Raw genomic sequence first — 23,439 nt, 5'->3', positions numbered from 1 at the left:
AGCTAGGCCATTCAGCCGATCAAGTATGCTCTGCTTCTGTAGATGCACCGTTGAAAATCACATCTTGAATTCCTTTCAGCATTTGTGTTGCTGTTGTAATTAATTATAAGGTAAATCATAACATCAGTGCTTTTGTTATATATAATCAATATCTCAGTGAACCTGTAATTAACCTTGTGATGAATAATTTAAATATTGTAATAATATTACTCCCTAATTTCACACATATGATTTTTAAACAGAAAATCCAGTCAGAATTGACCAGTCACGAGATCAGTTTGGAGGAAATGAAGAAAAGGGTCCAGAGTCCTGAAGCTGTTGATCAGAGCAAATCTGCTGGGAGAGTTCTTTCTCAGATCGACATAGCACAGGTGATCATTTTAAATTAATCTGAACAGTGCAGGGATTAGTGTGATGTTCCTTGGCATTGTTATAATGAAATGTGATGAAATTTAACAAGCTGTACAATGAAAACGTCCAACACTGGTATGCATCATTAATAGGTATAACTCCGTGAGAATACCAAGTCACGAATTTTACTCAGACTTTTTTGTAGTGAGCCTTCAGATTTATTGCAAGCCGTCAACATTGTCTTAATCTGTGTCAGCTAGTAACACTTGAAGCTCTCTGATATGTATCAGAAAGAATCACTTTGCTGGATGATGGTAATGTGTAAACATACTGCCTCAGCAACATGCGTTAGAATAATCAATGCTTCTCTATAGCTACTTATTTTGGTCACTTTTATGCCATAGTTCGTTTAATTGTTACCTCGAGACATGACTGTTCCAGTGCTGTATTGGCATGCATTTGAGTTTGCATCCTGAATAAAATTGATCTCACCAAAACCTTGGGTGTCCATTCAAGAATCACACTTGTACTTGGTAAACTATAATGCTTTGCATTCCACCAATGCCTCAATTTAAAATCTCTCAGACTTTCATGAAATCTTTCAATAGCACCAACCCTCCTGTTCAGTGTAATCTCTCTAGTTTTGTATATTTCTACGCTTCTTCAATTCTTATTTCTTGCATGTTCAGGATTTTCAAACATCCCACCATCGACAAACATGCCTTCAGCTGTCCTCGCTTTAATCTCAGGTATCCTTCATTTCCATCTCTTGACATCTCTCCTCTCCACTCATTTGCTCTGGAAAACTACCTCTGTGCCCAAGCCCTTTGTCACTTGTACTGGTATCTGGTTCAGTGGTTCAGTGTTAAATGTTGTTTGAATACATTTCTGTGAATGAATTTGAGACATTTTTACTATATTAAAGACACTAAATGATGCAAGTTGTTATTTATATTATGTATTAATCCAGAAGAATGCAAGCATAGATTACTTGTAAATGTGGAAAAATTCTAGAGTTCTTTTTTATTCAAAATACTTAGTCTTTCTTGTCACGCACTGTGATTACATGGTGGGAAAATTTGAAGTCCTGAGCTTTTTATGATCATCATCATCCTGTCACTTCAAATCGAAAATCATTCATAGCATGATATAAGTGAGAGACCTGTTTCTCTAGTTCAGTTCTCTCGTGGTTTCATGGTTTACAGATGAGTAATGTGCAGGACATTTCAGTGGCAGACATGAAATGGAAAAATGCAGAATTAGATTTTGGTATTCATCAGTTGTGTTGCAATATCTGCTAATTGTCATCTAACTTGTGAATAATTTGCTATGTTTTTTTTAATTGGTCATAGAAGAAGTTTATTTGATATCTTAAGCAGGAATTTAATGGTTCCAAAGAATGGACATGTTTACTATCAGTGCTGAAATACAGTATTATTTAAATGACTTCCAAATAAGTATAGCATATGTATGATTCTTCCGATATATGTTCATTATATCTAATATTGGTCAGTCATATTTTAGCTAATGGAATATCATAACTGTCAGCTTAACTAGCGATGACATATAATAGAGATTTTGTTTGAACTGACATCATTTGGTCACATCTGAATACAGGTATCTTAATTGGAATGTAAAGTCATGATGATACTTCTGAAAACATGTTAAAGTTGCTTTTTGAATGACAATTTCTTTAAAAAACACAGCCGTGCTACTGGATTATGCTTGAATTGCAGTGATATTTGAAGAGCGAATGAGGAATCAAATGCAGATATTCTTTTTCCCACAATTTAGTTGTTTGAACATAGGAGTATTGTTGAACTTCATTTGCACCCATTTGTGGCAATGAGAAAATTAAAAGCTTTGAATTCATGCTCTGAATATTCATGTCGAAGATCCTTTTGATATTTTAGCTGGTGCATTACCTCCTTTATTATAAAGCAGCATGTACAGATCATGTACAAATATGTTAAGCATTTGTACATGAGTATTGATAGTCTCATTCTTCCACCCTGAAATTAAACCATGTCATTTTAGATCATAATTTGTTCTGTTTTGATTGTATGCTCTTTTATTGCCTTGTTGTGTGGTACATGATGCTATATGTGTCTTTTCACTCAGGACATTTCAACCCACAGTGTGTTTGGAGTGTACGTAGTCAAGTTAAGGCACAACAGAGAATGGCCTGGCTGGGTGACATTTATTTTAATGCAAGGAGTCTTGTCAGTAAGATAGATGAGTTGCAACTGCTAATTAACAAATTGCAATCTGGCATCATTGTTGCAGAGATATGGCTGAGGGAGGGGCTGGACTTGTAGTTCAATAATTCGAGGTATAGAATTATCCGGCAAGATGGGAGAAGTGTAAAAGAGGAGATGGTGTTGCATTATTGATTGAGGGGTCAATTATAACAATAACAATAGCTTAAATGGTTCCTCAATCCAGCTAACGTGAGTGGAACTTAGAGGGGGCAATCACATTGGGTGTATATAATAAATCTTCAAGTTGTCATTGAGAGATAGAAAAGCCAATATATAAGGACATTTCTGACAGTTTTATGCCTTTATTCATCAAGGTACTGAATATGAGAGGAGGAAAGGATGATTTGACTGTATCAGACCACAGCTGGAGTTCTGAATGCAATTCTGGTTGCCACACAATAGGAAGGATGTGACTGTTCGAGAGAGTGCATGAGATATTGCAGACTGGAGTATTTCAGCTACAAGGCGAAAATTGATAAGCTGGAGTTGCTTTTCTGACAGCAGAGAAGGGTGAGGGGGACCTGACTGAAGTATACAAAAGAATGAGGGGCATAGACAGTGTAACAAAGACAAAACCTTTCATTAGTAGAGGAGTCAATAACCAAGGGGCATAGGTTTAAGCAAAGGTGTGGAAGGTTTAAAGGAAATTTGAGTAATAGTTATTTTTATGAAGTTGGTGTCTGTATCTGGAACTCACTGAAAGGGTGGTGGAGGTGAGAACTATCACAGTATTTAACAAATATTTAGATGAACACTTGAAATGCCAAGTGCTGTAAAATGGTACTTGAGACTCAATAGGTGCTTAACGACCAGAGGACACAATCAACCAGAAGTCTCTTTCCATGCTGGAAGACTCTGATTCTATGATTGACTCTGCCTCTTGCACTGTCCTCATGCACTTGCATGTATTTCTCAGTGTTATGCAAACTCTCTAATTGTTCTGTACATTTCTGAAATAAGGTCGATTTGTGATGTGATTGTTACAACACAAATACATGCTGAAGCAGAAATAATGCTTGTTGTTTTTAGAGTGGAGGAATTAACAAATGGACTGGAACTACTTCCATTGTGAGGTTTCAATGGGAAATTTCTAAACCTGATGTTTATTTTTATTAATGGATCTTCACTTCCTCTGAACCTGCCCTTGTCTCAATCTACAGAAGAAGCTGCAGGAAGTTTCTACGAAGTTTCGCTTATTCCAGAAACCAGCAAATTTTGAGCAACATCTATTGGAGTGTAAAAGACTCTTGGATGAGGTGAAAACAGATGTACATGTACTGGAGATGAATAGTGTGGAACCTGAGATTGTCCAATCCCAACTTGACCACTGTATGGTAGGTGTGGTTGCTTCATTTTTTTCCCTATTCTTTGGAGTCTTTTGAATATTAATAATAGTTTTTTTTTAAACAATAGATTTGAAACTACTGAACAATAATGTGTTCATTACCTACAGTCAAAGCTCTGACAATGAGTTTTCAGTTGATTTGAACAATCATTGACAAATGTTGATATTTCTGAGTTCCTTTCAGTTTGAGGATTCTGACTAATAGATTGGCAAATAGCAGGCAAAAGCATTTTTTTTTTACTTACAGCTAATTTGACAAATAATGGTAAAATCTTTGGAAAGAGGGAAAGGTTATTCTTCCCAAAAATCTGTTCCAATTTAATATATTTGATTCCCACTTATATTATGAAAGACTCACACATTTAACATTTTTTTGAGGACTTCAGATCTGAAGGATTGTAGAAAATAGATTTATTTCAAGTTGCTTGGAAAAAACTGATGTGGTTTCTTTCACAGCGATCATTGAAAAGTCGCTGTGGACATTGGAGTTTCCTTTGAACAAGGCTTCCTTGAAATCACGTGACTGATGACGATTGATTGCTATGCTGTAGGCCCCTGCTCAGGCCTGTGTGAATGGTGACTGCGTGGAGAGTGCTTTGGTCTCTGAAATGAATTGGGGAACGTGAGCACTGGTCATCTAATCTCTCCTATTCCTGAAAAGAACGTTCTTGTTAAAGTCATTACTGAACCTATTTGTCCTTCTGGGAGAGTGATTGTAGGAACCTGCCAATATTGTATTTCCGCAGCAAGGACAAAGATGTCTAGACGTCTGAGAATGATTAGTGACTTGACCACTCAAATCAGAGTATCATTTTAACAGGCCATGAAAATTCTATACTTTATGTGTATTCTTGAAAGCCAAAAACGGTAATATCCAGAAAGTGATTTTTTTTCAGTGAACGTTAACAGAGAGAAGTCAACTTTTCTCATAATTTAGCAGGTGTGGGACAATGTGTGCTCTGGGTTATTTAGAGACTGAAATATATGTATACTTCCACATTACCACCTGTGTATGATTTTTGCATCTTCGTTTTCGGTTTGTTCCGATAATAAAAAAAATTGTCGTGAATAAAAAAACCTGGTCAATAGATTTTATTTTTATTTAAAACTGATAAGTAAGATATTTAATTGACCATCTTGGGGACTGGGAAAAGCATTTCCAATTCATATTATGACCTCTGGATTAGTGAGATTAGAGCAGCTGTTCACCTCTCCAGCCTTGTAACACTTGAAATTTTTAATCCTTTCCCTTTTGGGGAAGACTTTCATACTTTTTAAAGTGCATTTGCACAATTTGTATTCATTACCTTCTCAAGTAGCGGGTGACAGCCTCGTGATCCTATCACTGGATTGTTAATTCAGAGACCCAGGTAATGTCCTGGGGACCCAGCTTCAAATCCCACCACTGCAGATGGTTAACTTTGAATTCAATTAAACAATCTGGGATTCAGAGTCTAATGATGACAATGAAACTATTTAACGGTTGCTCAGTAGTTAGCACTGCTGCCTCATAGTGCCAGGCACCCTGATTCAATTACAGCCTCGGGCGACTATCTGTGTACAAGTTTGCACATTCTCCCTATGTCCGCATGGGTTTCCTCCCACAGTCCAAAGATGTGCAGGTTAGATGGATTGGCCATGCTAAATTGCCAATAGTGTCAGGGGATGTGTACTTTTGGTGGATTAGCCATGGGAGGTGCAGGGTTACAGGGATAGGGTAGTGGGGTGAGTCTGGGTAAGATGCTGTTTGGAGAGTCAGTGTGGACTTGTTGGGCCGAATGGCATGTTTCCACACTGCAGGTATTCAATGGATTCTATTCTATGGAAGTAACTTACTCTTCAGAATTACTAGCTTCAGGAAACATTCCTGAATGACTCCTCACATTTTTAGTTGTGATCCCTTTGTGTTGTATTCTTGAACAAAATAGAAAATACTCCTGGATCTCGCAAAGGCTAACTTTTACAATTCACTTAACTGCAACTCAGTCTGATGGTTTGAAAAATGAATAACCTTTTAACATCAAGAATTTATGTAATACAGTATTGTCCTGAGTTTCTGTGCTGGAAACCTGACCATATATTGAACTTCTCTTCCCCAACTTATAGAAATTGTATAAGAGTCTGAGTGAGGTCAAGTCTGATGTGGAAACAGTGATTAAAACTGGACGTCAAATTGTACAGAAACAGCAAACAGAGAATCCCAAGGAACTGGACGAGAGGCTTACGGCTTTAAAATTACAGTACAATGACCTTGGAGCTCAGGTTAGCAATTTCTTATGTTATTGCCTGAGATCTTTTCTGGTAGTGAGCATGTGAGTGCAAGTGAATGTTCTGCAGAACATATTATAACGTAGAATATAAATATCACTGCAGGAATGTCAAAACAAAAGTAATGAGGCCATAATTTCTCTGTATTAGTAAAAAAAACAAATGATTTTGTTTCTGCACCTATAGAACTTCACATTCTACTCTTTTAATTGTAATTTTTTCATAAATAGATCAGGGAATGGAGAAATTTCCAATTTTGTTCTGGTTACCACTAAAATGATGTCAAAAATTTATATTAGAGTGTGGGTGGCATTGGCAGCTGCCATTATTTTCTTCACCATTATCCCTGAGAAACCTCCCTACCATGTACTAGTTTTCACATCTTAATAGTTTGCCAGACACCTTGCAATATTTGGGTTCAGCCATGGACTGTATGACAAAGTATCACACTTAGACCAGCCTGACTGTCAGTGAGAGATTCCCTTTCCTGCAGGGTAAATGTGGAAGCAGTCCAGGTTTTATTGCAGTTCAGTGCATATTCACATAATTACCAATTCTTAAATTGAGTTTTGCAATTTTCTAACACAGGATTGGAAATGTTCACTTCCTGTGTACTTGTATAGTATCATTACAAGGAGGTTAATAAGTTCTAAAAGCTATACTGTACAGCCAAAGTAGTTGAAGAGCTTTGTGCAATTTAACTGATTCATGATACTGCTTTAAAAATAAAGCTCAGCAATGCATTCTCTGCTCGATCATTGATATTTGCCTATTTTATTCTTGAGTCACCTTTAGTCACACGAGCAGTTTTATCCTGTGGATTCATGACCACTATTGGCTACATTGAGATAGTACTGACAAGTTTTCATGTATGATCCTGGCAGCAGGTAGACCAACAGAATGATCACACCATTTATTGAACTCAATTTGAATCCCTGGCCCCAGAGATGGGAGTCCACAAAAATATCCATTTTCTGACAGCAAATCAAAATGGGAAAGCCAACTCAAAATGAAATGCAATCCAATCTACATAACATTGATTAAATTCATTGACCTATTGATCAGATATATATTTATTTGGTAATTCCAATTGCATTACCTCCAGGAAGTGTGCAATTTATACATTGTCATGACCATTACAAGACAAATGTCCTTGTATAACATTAAACATTATTTATTTGGGCTGTTCATATGTTAGAAGCAAACCACAGTGTCATAAGCAAGTTATAACAAAAATCTGAATGTAATCCAACTTCATTTTGGCTTTTATAAAACAGTCATCCATTATGATCTAATATTCAAGCCAATATCCAATTGTCACAATTTTCATTGACTTTTAGCATCGCTAACAGAACATTAGCCAAAACATTAATAGCAAAATCACTTGAATGAAGCTATCATTTCTGCACATTATTCCCAAAATATAAGTAAATTTGTTTCTGCACTTTCAGGTTTTACATTCTGCTCTTTTTATTTTTTTCATTAATGTATGCCATTAACAATTTGTTTAAGGTGTACATCCAAATTCATGAAGAATTTATAAAAACCATGTATCTTTGTTACTATTCTAGGAATGTAGTTTACACTTGATAAACTCTCCTTGGTTTCATCTGAAAAAAAAACATAATCCTGACTAACCTCCATAGTATTCAGACTTGATGCATTGTGCTGTGGGCTTTCACTTCAGTGAACAAGGAACTAGAAAGCCCTGTGGTTGCAAAGGAATCCATATGGCTCAGGTGGGACATGTCAAAATGTTGCAATAGGCCAAACTTGTTACTTCAAAGGTAGTATTCAGTCTGTCCAAGTTTATCCACTTTCGGGATCAAACAAATTGGAGAAACAACGGCTCTCATTTCAGCAAGTAAATCATTACAAAGGAATATTTAGTGATTGACCTCAGTACTGGTGTAAGGACCTGCTGAGCTCTTGTGTCATAGCGAGAATTTCACAGGAGATAACTTTGCTCTTCTGCCAAATGTGTGGCACTAATATTGGAGTAAATGATTTTACAACATAACAGAAGATCTGACTCTATCGTCTGAGGTACAGCACTTTAAAACAATTCCCCAGACAGACAGTAACCGATAAAGTATCTTGAAACAACAAAGTAGTTTATGCCCGGGAATCCAACCATTCCCTGTGAAGGGAATGGCCCGCTCCAGTGTGAATTAAGTAATGCTTAATCAGAGTGGAATATTTTAACAAATAAATTGCACCCTTTGGGAGCCTCCATGCTCCCAGACCGAGCTGAGGAATAAGAGGCCGAGTAATTGGATCATTTAGTCATTAATAGGCTCAGTCAATCACAAATAAAAATGAAGTTCAGCACAGCATGGGGATCATTAAGCTAATGTTGGGTTCACAGCTGCAGATATCAGGTAAAACAATTAGCAACTTGTTTTAATTTCACTCTTTGTTGCATTATTGTCTATGAGGCTGCCATGTATAATTTGTTGTAGAACTTGGAGAGAACATAGCATCAATCATTAATTTGTTTATGTGAAGCAGAAGAAACAATAATTCTGTTTTTGATATATTTAAAAAAATCTAACTTTCTTAATTTGGTGAAGGTATATATTTATTAATAGCAGCCCCCGACTCATGAAGTAAGTTTCAGCCTACCTGCTATTATGTTAAGGAAGAATTATTTTTTTCTCCAGTGGATGGAGGGTTAGAAGTACTCATCAGATGTACAAACTTGGTTGGCTTCAATTGATGCTTTTTGGCATTTTGGATTCTTCCGCCCCTAAATTCAAGTATGCCGTTCCTTTAGATTTCCTGTTTCTGCAGAGAAATACCCATCGCTGTTTTTGGTATTGATAACTGCTGCATAACAATTCATAGACAAATCACAATTGTTATCCGAATACCCTAATATTTTAGTTAGAAATCGGTTTGCTTCAGGACCAAAAATGATGGCATTGTATTTTTCAAACTGGAAGCATACTTCTATTGTTTTGGAGTGAGACCTAAGGGGAAATATTCCAACTCAGCATTGCTGGCAGAAACCTTCACTTGCTGATTGTTTATTGATGTGTATTGGATGTTTGTGTGCTCCTAGGAGTTGATGCTCCTCACCTCAGCTTGAAGTCAAAGCATTGTTCCCAAATTATTGTTTTTGTTGCTTTCATGTTCGAGATGGCAAATATAAAACATTAAAGGAGTTGATTGGCAATTTTTGCTGCTATGTCATTTATTGTGGGTTTTACATTTCATGGCAGTGGTGTAGGCACGAAGAGAGGAAGCACAATCTGGGAGCATGACATCCTACCTGACACCAATTCATTTCACACTACCTGTGGTAGACTAATGTTAATAAAGATATTATTGGTATTTGACTATTCATAACTGGAATAGTACACTTTTAGTGGGAGAGAAAACACTAGTGTGATTTTTGTTTTAAAAAACCTTTTTGTATTTTTGCCAGTCAAAATGAGGGATTTTAAGGAATTTGAATGCCAGCATTGTCTGTCTGTTTCAAGGTCATTTCTAAAGTAATACAGATTTTATTCTCTCCAAGCAAAATAGCTTAGTTTAAATTTCACCTTAAAAGTATATCCTTGGCTGTATCAATGTGCCTTTTTGTTTTATCTCCTACCACAGTTATCCTCTCTGTTGTTTCTGAAGCATGCCACCTGAAACTGAACTGGGGCTGTCTAAGCATGATTTCATATTGCACCATTGAAGTATGGGGATAAAAAAAGCAGTGCCAATAAATCTGAGCTGGATTGAATCCAGGCTTGAGAACAGAGAGAACCGTATTCACCCAGATTTTCACCATGACTTCTATCAGCTTCTGGCTCATCAATGCTTTAATTCTTATACTCCGATCCTTTCGTCAGAGAGATTTTTATTTTGCTTTCCATGCCTCACGAGCTCTGTCATCTCCCTCTAATGCTACACCCGTCCCAGAATTTTCTTCCTGTAATTCTAGTCACATGGGCTATTGTATGTGCTGCAGTGTTAAGCACTTCCTGCTTGTGTTGGGGTAGTTTGCTGCTACCGTCCTCTTCCCTTGACTGATTCTCTGGGTCTACTTTATTTCCAGCAAAAGAGGAAATAGCTTGAATAAGAAGAGGGTCTTGTCTGAAATTTAGTGCATAATGGCCATGATGTACACATTATGTTTGCAAGTTAGAAATTGCTACCAAGACTATTGAGAGTCAAAGGGATATAGGTTTTTCACACTAAAGATTGTTAGATGTTTTGCCTTTTCCTTCCCAAGTCTTGTTAAATCCAGTTTCCAACATAAGACCTTTTTTGGAGTTATTACTTTACATCATGTGTACCTCCCTAACTTCCTTCATTGCATCATTGTGACTATAACATCAGCGAACTTGAGCTCTGGGATTGCCAAGAAAGAGTAAGCTGTCTCTCTCTCGCCCTGTCTCTCTCACGTGTGCTCTCACGCTCGTTCTCACTCACTCTCTCTGAAGGGAACCAATTAGGCAAAGTGTTTTTGTTTTAAGTTAACTATAAATCAGGAGATATAAATAAAGAAGTCAAAGGCAATGATGAAGGTGAAAAAGTTACAATTGCCAAGAAAGCGGTATGGATCACTTCATGAAGTTGCATGCTGTCAAATCTCCAGGTCTAAATGGAATTCATCCTTGGGTCTTAGAAGATTTTAGCAACGAGATGTTAGATACTTTATTTTTCTAAAAATTCCTAGATTCAGGAAAAGCTTCAACAGACTGTTCAAAAAGGGAGAGCTACCAAAACAAGAAACTGTCGCCCATTTAGCCAGATGTCTGTCGTGTGAAAGCTGTGAGAATCAACCATTAAAGAGTTTATAGTCTAACACTTAGGAATTTGGAAAGACTTAGCATGGAAATGTGAAGAGGAAATCATGTTTAACCAATTTATTAGATGTCTTTGAAGGAGTAGCATATGCTGTGGATAAAGAGGAATTGATAGATGTGCTCTGTTTGGATTTCCAGAAGGCATTTGATAAGGTGCTACATCAAAGGTTGTTGCAGAAAATAAAAATGTAAGGAGAATGTATGATTGGTGATCTGGGAGAAAACAGAGTGTTTGCATAGATGGGTCATTGTCTGATTGACAGGATGTGATGATTGGTATCCTGCAGAAGTCTATGCTGAGGCCTCAATCTATTACAGTTTATACCAGTAACTTGGATGAGAGGAGGAAAAGCGTGATAGCTAATTTAGCAGATGACACAAATGCAGACCACATCTCTTTAGTTTTCTTTACCTTTCTTTATTTTTGATAATAGTCTAAAAAAATGAAAATTATACCAAGGACTGTGGAAAGAAGTGCTGCACTTTTCCTATCAACAAAATTACTGCAACTCGTTGTCAGTTGTTCACACGTTGCTTTGCAAGATACGAAAAAGGAGAGATGGGATGGCATGGCACTGGGGCTGTAAGCAGAGTGAGATTCTGCCAGCAATAGATTGCTGATTGGTTTGTGCATTTGTGCCAAGTTCTGGATGCCACAAGTTAACAGGCTGATGCCAACTCTTTGGCAACTGGTATGTGTGAGTCGTACAGAGGCAGAGATCGCTAGACAGGAAGAAGGCCCTGTGTCCTTATCTTCCTGATGTAAAGGTAACCAAGACCTAGTGAAGCCGATTATTTTCTCCCAAAAAGTTGTTGTCAGCAGTTAGCTTTAACCTGTTACTATGAGACTTTATAGTCAGTGTCTCATTTGCCCTGTGCTTCCTGCAAATAAATCAAATAATTCTAAAAGTAAATTGGAGAACAGAAGGTGTTCTCATATGGAGCATCTCATCATTCCTACAGACTGGTGTTATTGAATTATGTTTTCTCAGTATTTATTCCTCGATCATAACTCCAATATTTTCTTTTTGGTTTCTCTGTATGTTTGGTTAGGGATTTAAAAAAAGAGTTAGATTTTCAACCAGTAAACTTGCATGTTAATAATTCATAAATTTGTTTACGTGGGGCCAGAATTTGCTTGCAATTAGCTTTTGTGATTATCTCCAGGAATAGTAGGGCTCGAGTTTCAATGCATTTTTCCAAATGTGTGGGAGCAGTAGATCAGGAAGTTTTTATGTGTGGAAGACATGAGGAATTTGTAGAACATACAGTTAGGTTGAATGTTTATCAAAAATTTGGAGGGCAACATTGAAAAATGTGGAGTTGTTCATTTTGTCAGGAAGAATGAAGTGCAGAATATCACACATACGGAAAGCAACTGCAGAAGGTGCAGAGGGAATTTAGTGTTCGGGTGCATGAGTCACCAAACATTAGTATGCAGGTACAGTGTGTCATTAGGAAAGCTAATAGAATACTTTTCTTTACTATAAAAAGTGTTGAACATAAAAATAAAACTATGTTTCAGTTATGCAGGCCACTGGGAGACCACATCTTGAATGCTGGATGCTGTTTCAACCTCCTCATTTAGAAAAGATTGTAAGTACATTGGAGGTGGTTCAGAGGAGATTTGCTTGATTGATAGCTGGAATGAGCTGTCTTATACAGATAGTTTGGACAGCTGGCTTGTTTCCATTACACTTTAAAGAGTGAGGGATGGCTTGTTTGAAATGTACCAGATCCTGAATGGTCTTATCTCAGTGGACGTAGAAAACGTACCCTCTTGCAAGTCCTTTCCGAACCAGACAGTCTCCATTATAGAACAGAGTTGAGGTGAAAGTATTGTGTGGCTTTGGAACTCTCTGCCTTATTTAAATATATTTGAAAGCAGATGCAGCGAGCTTTTCGTTGGGCAAGGGAATCAAAAGTTATCAGGCGAGGTGAGAATTGGAATTTGAAACACCAATAGATGGTGCACTCTCTTACTGAATGCAACAGCACATTCCAGGGTCCAAATGGTCTACTCATGCTCCAGTGCCATGTTGGTTTCAAAAACATTGTTTGAATCTGAGACTTGAACTGATCTCATTGAAAACTGAATATAAATGCTGTCTGTTCAGGAGTCTGTGGTCAGTGAGCACAGGACTGATAACCGAATTGATCTTGATGCAAACAAAAACAGGGCGAGCAGAATTGTGCATCTGTTCCCTGGCCAGTATTTCCCAAGTTCCTCTCTCCCACTTCCTGCCTCTCCCATTTACCATCTAGTTTCATTGAGCTATGCTCTCTCTTCCCCTCCCCCCCCCCCCCCCCCCACCTTCCCTTTTGTTACATTTTCCCTTTGCCCCTCCTTACTACGTCATTCACTTGGTGGCTTCCCTCCTCCCCTTCCCTGTCCTCCCTCTTCTTCCTGCTTTCTGTTGAAAATTGGGTTGGAAAATAAATCTCAATTTAGCATATAAGTACACTGCTTTTCCACTTGTAAATAACTTGATTAAAATTCCTTAGCAGTACAAATGTGAGATGACTGCATGGAATCTGTGTAGATTCCCCCCTGCTGACTGCAGAACATTTATTAATTGCATAATATTGTTAATTTCTTTGCAAAACCGGTTGTCACTGTGTGTTCTTGTCATAAGTACTTTCAATCAGTTTGAGGTTTGTGCTCTGTAACATTCCACTGTAGATCAACAGAGCTTGACATTCATACAGATTAGTTCAGGGATACCATAATGTGTTTGATGTGATTCTGGGTGTTTTACTGCAAAACTAAAATCAAACTTTGTTGCTCTGGCACAGTAGGTCAACCAGTGTGGGAGAACAATGCATATGTAAGAGAGAATGACATGGTGCAAGAGAATATTCTCATTTAGTTGATGGGCCTTGCAACATTTGACTCCTGCAGGCTGTTGGGATGAAAGTTTTTCTTCTCTGTTTGCTATCAAGGATTCCATGAATACAGTTTTTCCGTTTCATTCCAGTTCTAGATTGGCCTTAAACTACAACATGAAACTGCTCATATTGGTAGAAGTCAACAATAAATTCCTAGAGTCCCTTATGATACAAAAACAAAACTCATAATTTTATTATAGTAAAATGAGATTTGTTATTAATGAAACATAAAGGAGATTTACTGTCTCTGATTACCTGTTTAGCTGACCTAAGAGTGTCCAATGCTGATGTTGGTTGAAAACTTAATGTGTATTCTATACTGCAGTAGCACCTACCTTGATAAGTAGAGGTGGCAATGGTCTCCAGCACTGGCTCCTAAAGGTCATTCAAACAAGCAAATGTGGAGAATTCAGTTATTTCATTTACAACTGCCCAGAAAGAAATACGCAAAAGTTAAAAATGGCGGTCATTTTTGGAAAAAGTCCAACACAAACGATTAGATTCAAAATATCCTGCTGAAGAGATGCTTCAATATTGGATTGAACTTTGATTTTCGCTGAAGTATTTGCTCCCCTGCATAATTTGAACGTACTAATTCCACTGTACATTCCTCTGGTGCTGTCAAAATAATGTTTCCAGTTCATTTATTCATTTATGACACTAGCATCCAGCTTTCTGCTCTTCCCTGTTCCCTCTGTCCTGAGCCTCTTCTAGTGTTTTACCTTCCTTTTTGCACTCATCTCTTCTTTAATATCCTAATTTCCAAATTACTTTTTCTACTCATCTCCCTCTCCTGTTCCTTTCACCTCTCTTTCTTCAGTCACTTCCCTCCTCCTCTTCATTCTATTCTTACTTTCCCCATTTGCTGTCATCTCCCTACTTTGTCTTCCCTTTAGCTGCTCATTTGCAGTGTTGCTTAAACTCACTGTATAGGTCCATAATAATGTTTGAGTTGTAAGTGTTATTGACGACAAAATTCAAGCTGCAGATGGCAGTGTGTCCTTACATGAGTTCCCATCGTAGCTTAATAATGGAAAATAAAACTTGCCAGTCATGGCTGCCTTTTAAAAAGAATTCTCTTATTTGTATGCTAATAGATTTATCGCATCTTGTTTTAACAGTAGAAAATTTGTACTGCATCTTTGGATTCAGAATATTGGTTAATTTTTTTGCATCATGCAGTAACATACATGTATTTAAATAGTTTGTACCTGGGGAACTAGAATGCCAAATTTGTTAGTTAATGCTTTCAGGAGAGGAGAGCAGAGCAGATAAACAAAATAGAAAGGTCAGTGACTGCTGATAGAGGATGTGCCATTCATCTGGCTTGAATTTCAGCTAAGTACAACATTCATATAAGTGTTGAGCATTGTTTGCTTAAATTATATACCAACCCCTTATAATAGAGACATTTGTCTCTGGTATAAATGTCAGGTAGGTAGCCACCTGCCAACTGCTGGATTATATATCACAAGAAAATCTTGTGTTAGAGAGTGAGCAATTTCTTGTTTTTATAATGTGAACACTCTGAATGATTGTAGGCAGTTAATTTTTTTTTATGAGTACAATCACAGAAAAACTGATCTATAGTCAAAGAAGGAAGCATCAACATTAAAATAAATGCCTCAGTATAAAAATGTACCCTTTTGGCATTTCAAATTGTTTATTGTATGTCTGAAACATGCAGTCAATCTTGTTTTTTGTTTGACTGGGAAGCTATTTTGCTGCTTTCCACCTCAAACATAATGCTTTCAAATTAACAATCACAATTTGGCTTCCTGTGTTATCATGGTTTGATTGAATTCAGTGTTCAGTTTGAAAAATAGAGGGCTTGGTCCAAGATATGTTTTAAAAGTTTATTGAGGATAATTATGAGGGCGTGAAAGAAGATCTGGCTAAAATGAATTGGCAAAGGTTAGATTAATTGAAATGTAGCAGACACTTAAGAGAATATTTCAAAGGTACATTCCAAAGAATGATAAAAAATTCTAAAGAACAGACCCACCTTATTTAACTCGAAAGGTTAAAGATGATATCAGCATTAGTTTTTAAAAAGTACATGATTGTGCAAATTGTGATGGACTGGACGATTAGACAGAATATGACAAAAAAAGACTTCAGAATTGAATAGGCACAGAAAAATTAGAATGCACAAAGATAGCCAGAAATATGAAAACATGTTAACATTTTCAGAAACAGTTTTAACAGGGAAGAGTCAGCAAAATGTTTGTTGGTTCAGAAAGGTCTACAAAATTAATAATGGAAAATTAAAATTTGACACAAATTGAGTAGTGATTTTTGCATCAGGCTTCACAATATTAGATGCAAGTAACACCCCAGAGACAGTGATAAATTAGGGAATGAAAGGGAAGGAGAAACTCAGAAAAATCTCAGTTGCCAGAGGAATGGTATGTGAATTGCTAAAGCTGTGGGATTACAAGTGTTCAGGTCCTGATGGTGTCATTCCTTGAGTTTTGTAAGAATTGACTACTGAGTTAGTTGATTGCATTGGTCTCCCCATTCCTTCCGGACAGCATTTATGGCGAGAGAAATAGAGTTACGATATTGTGCCAATTTGACTTCTCCAGAACTTCAGTTCTCAACTCCAGACTCAAATTTTAATTCTATTTTTCTTACCACACATAATGCCAGACCTGTTGAGGCTCTCAAGCATTTTCTGCTTTTTATTACAATGTTAGGAAGCTATACTTTAGTTTACAGGCACAGGTGAGACCACATCTGGAGTGTTAGATATCTTATTGGTCACCTATTGGAAGGATGGAACTGCATCGGAGGGAGTGTGCAAGGGTTTTATCAGGCTAATACACATAGGAAGGTGACATTGTGAAGGAAGGGTTAACGGGCAATAGTTTGTTGGAGCAAATTACTGCAAATGCTGGAATCTGCACTGAAAACAACAAATGTTTTTAGAGCTCTGATGAAGAGTCATCTCGACTCAATGTTAGCTTGCTCTCTCTCCATGGATGCTGTCTGACCCGCTTTGATCTCCAGCATTTGTTGTTTTCAGTCAAGAGTTTGTACTCGCTGGCATTTAGAACAGTTAGAAGCAACTTGATTGCAACATACAAGTTCCTGAATAGGCTTGACAGGATAGATATGGAGAAGAAATGTCCTCTTTTGAGAGGATCCACAACTGGAAGTTGGGGTCATTGTTTAAAAATTACGTGTCACTCGTTTAAAACAGGTGAAATGTTTTCTTTTAGAAGTCATGAGCTTTCTACCTAAAAAGCTGATTTACTTTTAAAACCAAATCGGATAGATTCTTGTTAGCAAGGTAGTGAAAGGTGAGAGGAGTCGGCTGCAATGCAGATTCGAGTTCGCAAGCAGATCATCCACCAGTCGTCTTGAATGGTAGAGTAGGCACAAAAGGCTGAATGGCCTACTAATGTCCCTTGCTTGTATCATTGCCACTGGGTCTCCAAGAAACCAATCAAAATTAGGATCAGTTGTGGTGAGCCCAGAACTTGTGGAATTTGGACATGTGATGTATTGGATTAAGTCAGATTGGGATGTAAAAGGAATTTCTGTTTCCAAGGTTAGCCGAGACTGGCAGAGGTTTTAAATCTGAAGACTGCCGTAAATTAAAGAACTGGTTTGTACAGCTAGAATGAGGTTTATTTAACAGCAGTGTGGAGAAAAAAATGCATTTTTCTCTTTTGCCTTCCCCTTCATTTGTGGTCAGCGAGAGTTGATCATCTCCTAAGTATAACCTGAGGAGCAGCAACAGGAGAATGCATGACTGAGGGTGTCTGCTTGTTCTCATAATGGCAATGCTGTTGTCTGCACCACTGGAGCTTGACACTAGGCAAGTTAGGAACATGCCTGCATGCCCTGATGTAGTGCGTGGAGGAACTAGATGCTTGGTAAGCGCTATTGTCCTAGGAAACAAGACTAGTTTGTTCTAGCCATCTCTACTCTACTGTGGATCAATTTATCTATCCTGGATCTTTCTCTGCACGGATCAGTAGAATGGCTAGTCTAATAATAGCTATTCACTCCTGAAACTCAGCAGCAGGAATCCTGGCAACCAGCATCAGAGGCTTTTATTTTCCAGATATCACCAGATCTGTCTGCATCTCTCGAGAAGCTGGCACTGATGAGGCCTCTAGCCGTCCCCAAAGGGGCTGGTCTGATGGTGATTCCAGTGAAGTGCCACATATTGAATGGATCCCTTTACTGAAGGAAGAGCTTTCACCGAAGTTGCTGAAAGTTAGAGGTAAAGGGGAAGTCGGAACTGCCATCTACCAAGCACTCTCATCGACTGTGATACCCATGAATATCTGTTTCAGGACTCATGACTTCTATGACTTGGTGGGGAAATATTGACACTGGATTCAAGATGAAATGTTAGCACCTTCCTTAACTAGGTTGCAATATTAAGGGTTGATTGTGCAGGTCTGTAATTTAGAGGGTTTGAGATGATTAATAACATATATGTCTTGTATGCTTTGTTTTCATGGAGAATGGACAGTCTTTCTGACACTGTCTCTTTTCCTCTACCTCCACTCCTTTGGCACATTTCCTTGACCAGGTTTTGGAGACCAGTCCCATTGAAATTGTGTGCATTCTTCTGAAATGTCTGTGCACTTCTATGGCTTTCAGTGCAGTGACTTGGCTAATTTAGCCAAGCATTTTTATATTTAATTGCAGTCCTTCTAGCTTGTGGCTGCCCTGTTCAGGTTGTCTTTTTAAAGACAACATGCCAATTTACAAAAAAAAGAGTAGCACATGCTTGGACTTTGTACTTGAGAGTTGCCAAAGAGGAGTTGAATGAACTTCCTGTCTACAATGTTAGGAGATGTTAGGAGAGGTCAGGTTTGCAGGGTATCAATGAGCACAAAATCTTCTCTCATTTGACACACGTTCATTCCAGTTGGCTATGTGGAACTTAAAAGGTATCCATTTTGAAGCACCATTTCAAGAGCAGAAGTATGAAAATTAGTTTAAGATTTCCTGAAGTTTTGGACGGTTGGTCTAGCTGAATGGGACAAATTTGTTTTTAGTTTGAAAGTTGTTGGCAAGAAACTCTCTTTCTCAAAACAAATTACAGTGTGTTTTATTTTGTTCAGCACTTTGGAGTGCACACTTCCAGTCACATAGAATCATGAAAACAAATGTAAATTAATATCGGTGACATTTTATTTGCTCAAAAAATATCAGTATTGACTACTTGATACTGTGGTAAAGCTAGTTTAATGAAATTACTTCTAAGGGATCGAAATATTAACTACAAAATTTATCTCTTTACCATCCTATTTGTAGTGCTATATGACGTTGTGGCTTCAAAATGACATCTGGTGTAGCCCGCACTGTAGATAGGTAGAGTGCAGTGGCTGTCATTTTGGGGCCATTGTGCATGGCTGGAGATACACGGAATTGGGAGAATATGGTACCAATCAGTGTATAATATTGCTTTGATAATGACATTGCCACTTTAAACTTGATGCTCCAACATTCCATCTCTTAAACGTGGACAGCTGAACACTCATTCAGCAGTCGGAATAGATCATCAGACGGTTTCAGGTTAGTTGCTTGATATAGATTAGATTAGATTCCTTACAGTGTAGAAACAGGCCCTTCGGCCCAACCAGTCCACACCGACCCTCCGAAGAGTAACCCTCCCAGACCCATTTCCCTCTGACTAATGCACCTAACACTATGGACAATTTAGCATGGCCAATGCACTTGACCTGCACGTCTTTAGATTGTGGGAGGAAACCAGAGCACCTGGAGAAAGCCCACGCAGACATGAAGAGAACGTGCAAACTCTGCACAGACAGTTGCCCAAGGCTGGAATCGAACCTGGGACCCTGGTGCTGTGCGGCAGCAGTGCTAACCACTGAGCCACTGTGCCGCTCTCTTGGCTGTTCTTGTGACTGAGTAATTGGTGATTTCTGGCACTCTCTAACATGACCTATGACGGGTTGTGGTGAGGTCCCTGAAAAGGCCAAGAGGTCATCAGGCACCCAAGTTGGGGAAAGAATTATCGACCAGTCCAGTATCCAGCCCAGCAACAAAAGCACCTGACAGAACTGTAACAAACACTGAGGCCTCAGTTCCACAAGCAAATCTCCTCACCAGCATCATCCAACTGGTTGGCAATGTGCTTTGGGGACAGGGCCAGCTGCTGGAAGAGGGAGAAGGCAGAGGCTGAGAACGCTCTCAACAGAAAGCCATGGGTATGCAGAATGTTCATGGAATAATGTCCTTACCTGAATCTTAGTGAGGAATGATGTGCCAAGCATTTGTTTTTTTTTCAATTCACAGAAATATGCCAATTGCTGAAGCCAGAACTACAACCCCAGAGCATTGACAGTGGTTATGAAGGAGTCATGATATATCACATTTCTACCAGGCTTAAGTCAGAGATATTTGTGGCATCCTCCACATTGTTAGCCATTGTTTTAAAGGGCTGGTCAATGCATTGCATGATGGCTGAACATTTTACTTCTGTCTTGTCAAAAGGAAGAAAGAGTGAACATAGCTTTTTGAGAAATGAAGACTTTCCCATGTTGCAGGGTCCCTTTGATTGCATATGTGTTGCTTTGCAGAGGCCACAAAGCAACCCTGTGATCTACCACAACTTTCTCTTCATCCAGCCAGTGTGTGATCTAACACAACATACAATGTAGCAGTCATGATGCCTTCACTGTGCAGCAGACCGCTGTGGTATGTGGTTACCAGGACAAACCACCAGGTTGCTGCTCGGTAAATTGGCCATTCTTTATTAGTAATGACTCCAGCATTTCAGCAGCGTTCATGCAATGAAAGCCACACTACAATGCACTATATAAGAGCAGAAACAAAAGAGAGACCAGACAATTCATCGCTATGTTTGTACATAATATGTTCTGTTTGAGTGTGTAGTTCCGATTTTGTTTTATCATTTTAGAAAATTCTGGCTTTATCTGATGGCACACATTTATGATCATACACTCTGTCCCATCTTGCCATGTGTTGATTATGATTATCCTTATTGCCACCTTGACCTCTTGCTTTGTGCCACTTCTTAACTCTCTCAATTCCTCACCCCACCTTAAAGTTCATTTATCACTCTTGTTATGCAACTCACCAGAACATGATTCTAATGAAGACTTCCCCAGTGATCCAGTTCCTTTTTCCAGTATTGATGCCATGCTGAGATGAAACAAAATAAAGTTAACCATATCATTAATGAAAACGTCATTATATTTTAAGAAAATCTGTTTCGTTTTTATTTAATTCCAAGCTTTAAAATAACATTAAATAACTCTTTTTGTTAAAAGAAAAATCCAATGATAACCCACTATCAAGCATAGTCAATTACTTCTGGTCCCTCATGTAATTAAAGTTGGATGTGGAAGCAGTCAAGCAGTACTAATTCTTTAAAGATAAACATCATGCACTTGTCAACAAACATCTATTAAAACTGCAAACCTTTTTCAAAGCCTTTTTATTTTCAAAAATTAAAGGGCTGCAGATTTGAATGACTCAAGAGCTTAATTGTTAGACCTTTTATACGTATGCATGTTTATCCATAACAATCCCAAAGGGTGACCTGACTGCTCCAATAAGCTAACTGACATCTCTAAAGAACTCCTGCAAAATTAGGTGTTTCCCTTAAATTCTTAAATGCCACAAAAACAGTGATGAAAATTACTTTTGAATGAAGATGGCTTTCAGTGTGCCATTGCCTTGTGAACTATTGATATGTGGAAGAGATCCTGTCATGTCAGCAGGTTTCCAAATTTTAAAATATCTGTTAAACAAGATGGATAAAAAGTGAACAATTTGAGTTGAGAACTTTTTGCCAAGTTCACAGTATCACTTGGAAAAACAGTGGGATTGAGGTGAATGGAAATTAAATTTATTTTCAGAGGTATATCCAGTTGCAAATGAAGACAGCTTTTTTCAGTTGATTATATTTGACACTTTGTACTGTGGTCAACATTAAAAATTGCCCTATCAAATTGATTTTTTTTTTGTCTGTCATGCAGGTGACTGAAGGAAAGCAAGAGCTGGAGAAGTGTCTGAAATTTTCCCGCAAGCTCAGAAAGGAAGTTAATGCCTTGACAGAATGGCTAGCGGCAACAGATGCAGAACTGACAAGGAGATCAGCCGTTGAAGGCATGCCAACTAATTTAGACACTGAAGTTGCCTGGAGTAAGGTGAGAGTGACTTTAAGATCTTAAGAGGCAATAAGGTCAATGAAGAATTGTCACCTTTGGCTCACAGCCTCAGTTCTCATATGTGAGTGGATGCTTTGACATTGAACAGGGTGGTCACTTTTCTCAATGGATTCACTTTAGCTCGGCTTGCTGGTTTGCAGTACAGAACAGTGTGGGTTCAATTCCTGGACCAGCTGAAGTTACCACGGAGTGTCCTTAACCTCTCCCCTTGCCTGAGATGTAGTGATCCTGAGGTTAACCCATCTCTCTGAGAGAACGGCCCTCTGGTCTACTAAGACTACGACAACTTTGCCTTTACCTTTCCTTTTCTCATTGGCAATGAAGTTGAGAAGCATTCGAATACAGTGCTCGGGTATTTTAGCATCAACTCTCTGTGAGCACAGATGACTTCTGCAAAAGCTACGTCAAATACTCAAATGACTGTTTCACAGTGTGATGCTTAATTAAATAGGATTATGAATTGTTGAAACAGCTTTGTAATATTATAGTCATGCTTCCTATCTGAGCTCCAATCAGAGACCCTCATTTTCCCAAAGTTATCTTGCCTTTTTCAGGATATTAAATAAACTAGTACAGAAGCAAAATACTGTGGATTCTGGAAATCTGAACTGAAAAAGAGAAGTGCTCAAAATAGACAGGATGTCTGGCAGCCCTATGGAGAAACAAACAGAGTTAACATTTCAGGACTGACCTTTTCATCCTCAGTGATGAAAAGTTACAATCATCCTTCCATAAATGCTACCGACCTGCTGAGTATTACCAGCATTTTTCTTTTTAATATTTTATAATTGACGATTTTGAAGCTATTATTCGGTTTTAACAAGTTGGGGTCCAGCTCCACATTTTATTGTAAATTTAACATCATCATATAATTATGGAGCAGCAAGGCAGGCCAAAAATGATCAACTGAATACTTTGGGAATAAACTTCAGCCTTTGGGGATTTTCTCATCTCTGATTTTTCTTGATGATTGAATGGATTAATAGATGCTGTGGTAAAGTTGGTGGAAAAATAGAATTAATACACTAACCAAATTGTCTGACTGGACACCACTGTCATATGAGGCCTGAAGAACTTTTAAGTCTTTGATTTCATTTCAATGCTGGGGGTGAGTCCACCATGCAGACCTGGTGTCATGTATTGCCTGCCAGCAGGCAGGAATTGTAATCTGTGTATTAGGAGGCCAATCACAAGAACCAAGAGTACTAAATGATAAGGGAGAGGGCTGCATCATGATCAATGCAAAGGAGGTACAAGGTTTCTTTTCCCTTACTGCTTCACATGGATATCAAACAACATGTTTAAATAGATGTCAAGTACCTCTTAAGTCA

At 38.1% G+C, this 23,439-nt stretch overlaps 1 protein-coding gene across 11 annotated transcripts in view; it reads left to right on the top strand.

Moving 5' to 3' along the window:
• Positions 1-23,439, top strand: part of dmd (dystrophin) — a 2,003,576-nt gene that overhangs the window by 1,003,333 nt on the left and 976,804 nt on the right. For all 11 annotated transcript variants that reach the window (XM_087992890.1, XM_087992895.1, XM_087992900.1 and 8 more), the window contains 4 exons: positions 243-371; positions 3,773-3,946; positions 6,064-6,219; positions 21,917-22,087. In XM_087992890.1, coding sequence (XP_087849016.1) covers positions 243-371; positions 3,773-3,946; positions 6,064-6,219; positions 21,917-22,087 — 630 coding nt within the window. The remainder of the gene's footprint in view (positions 1-242; positions 372-3,772; positions 3,947-6,063; positions 6,220-21,916; positions 22,088-23,439) is intronic.

Source organism: Chiloscyllium plagiosum, unplaced genomic scaffold, assembly GCF_037043375.1.
Source record: "Chiloscyllium plagiosum isolate Xiang-an unplaced genomic scaffold, Cpla_swu_hap1 HiC_scaffold_12, whole genome shotgun sequence".
NCBI lineage: Eukaryota > Metazoa > Chordata > Chondrichthyes > Orectolobiformes > Hemiscylliidae > Chiloscyllium > Chiloscyllium plagiosum.
The sequence above is the reverse complement of the archived record's forward strand: the minus strand, read 5'-3'. Positions and strand labels throughout refer to the sequence as shown.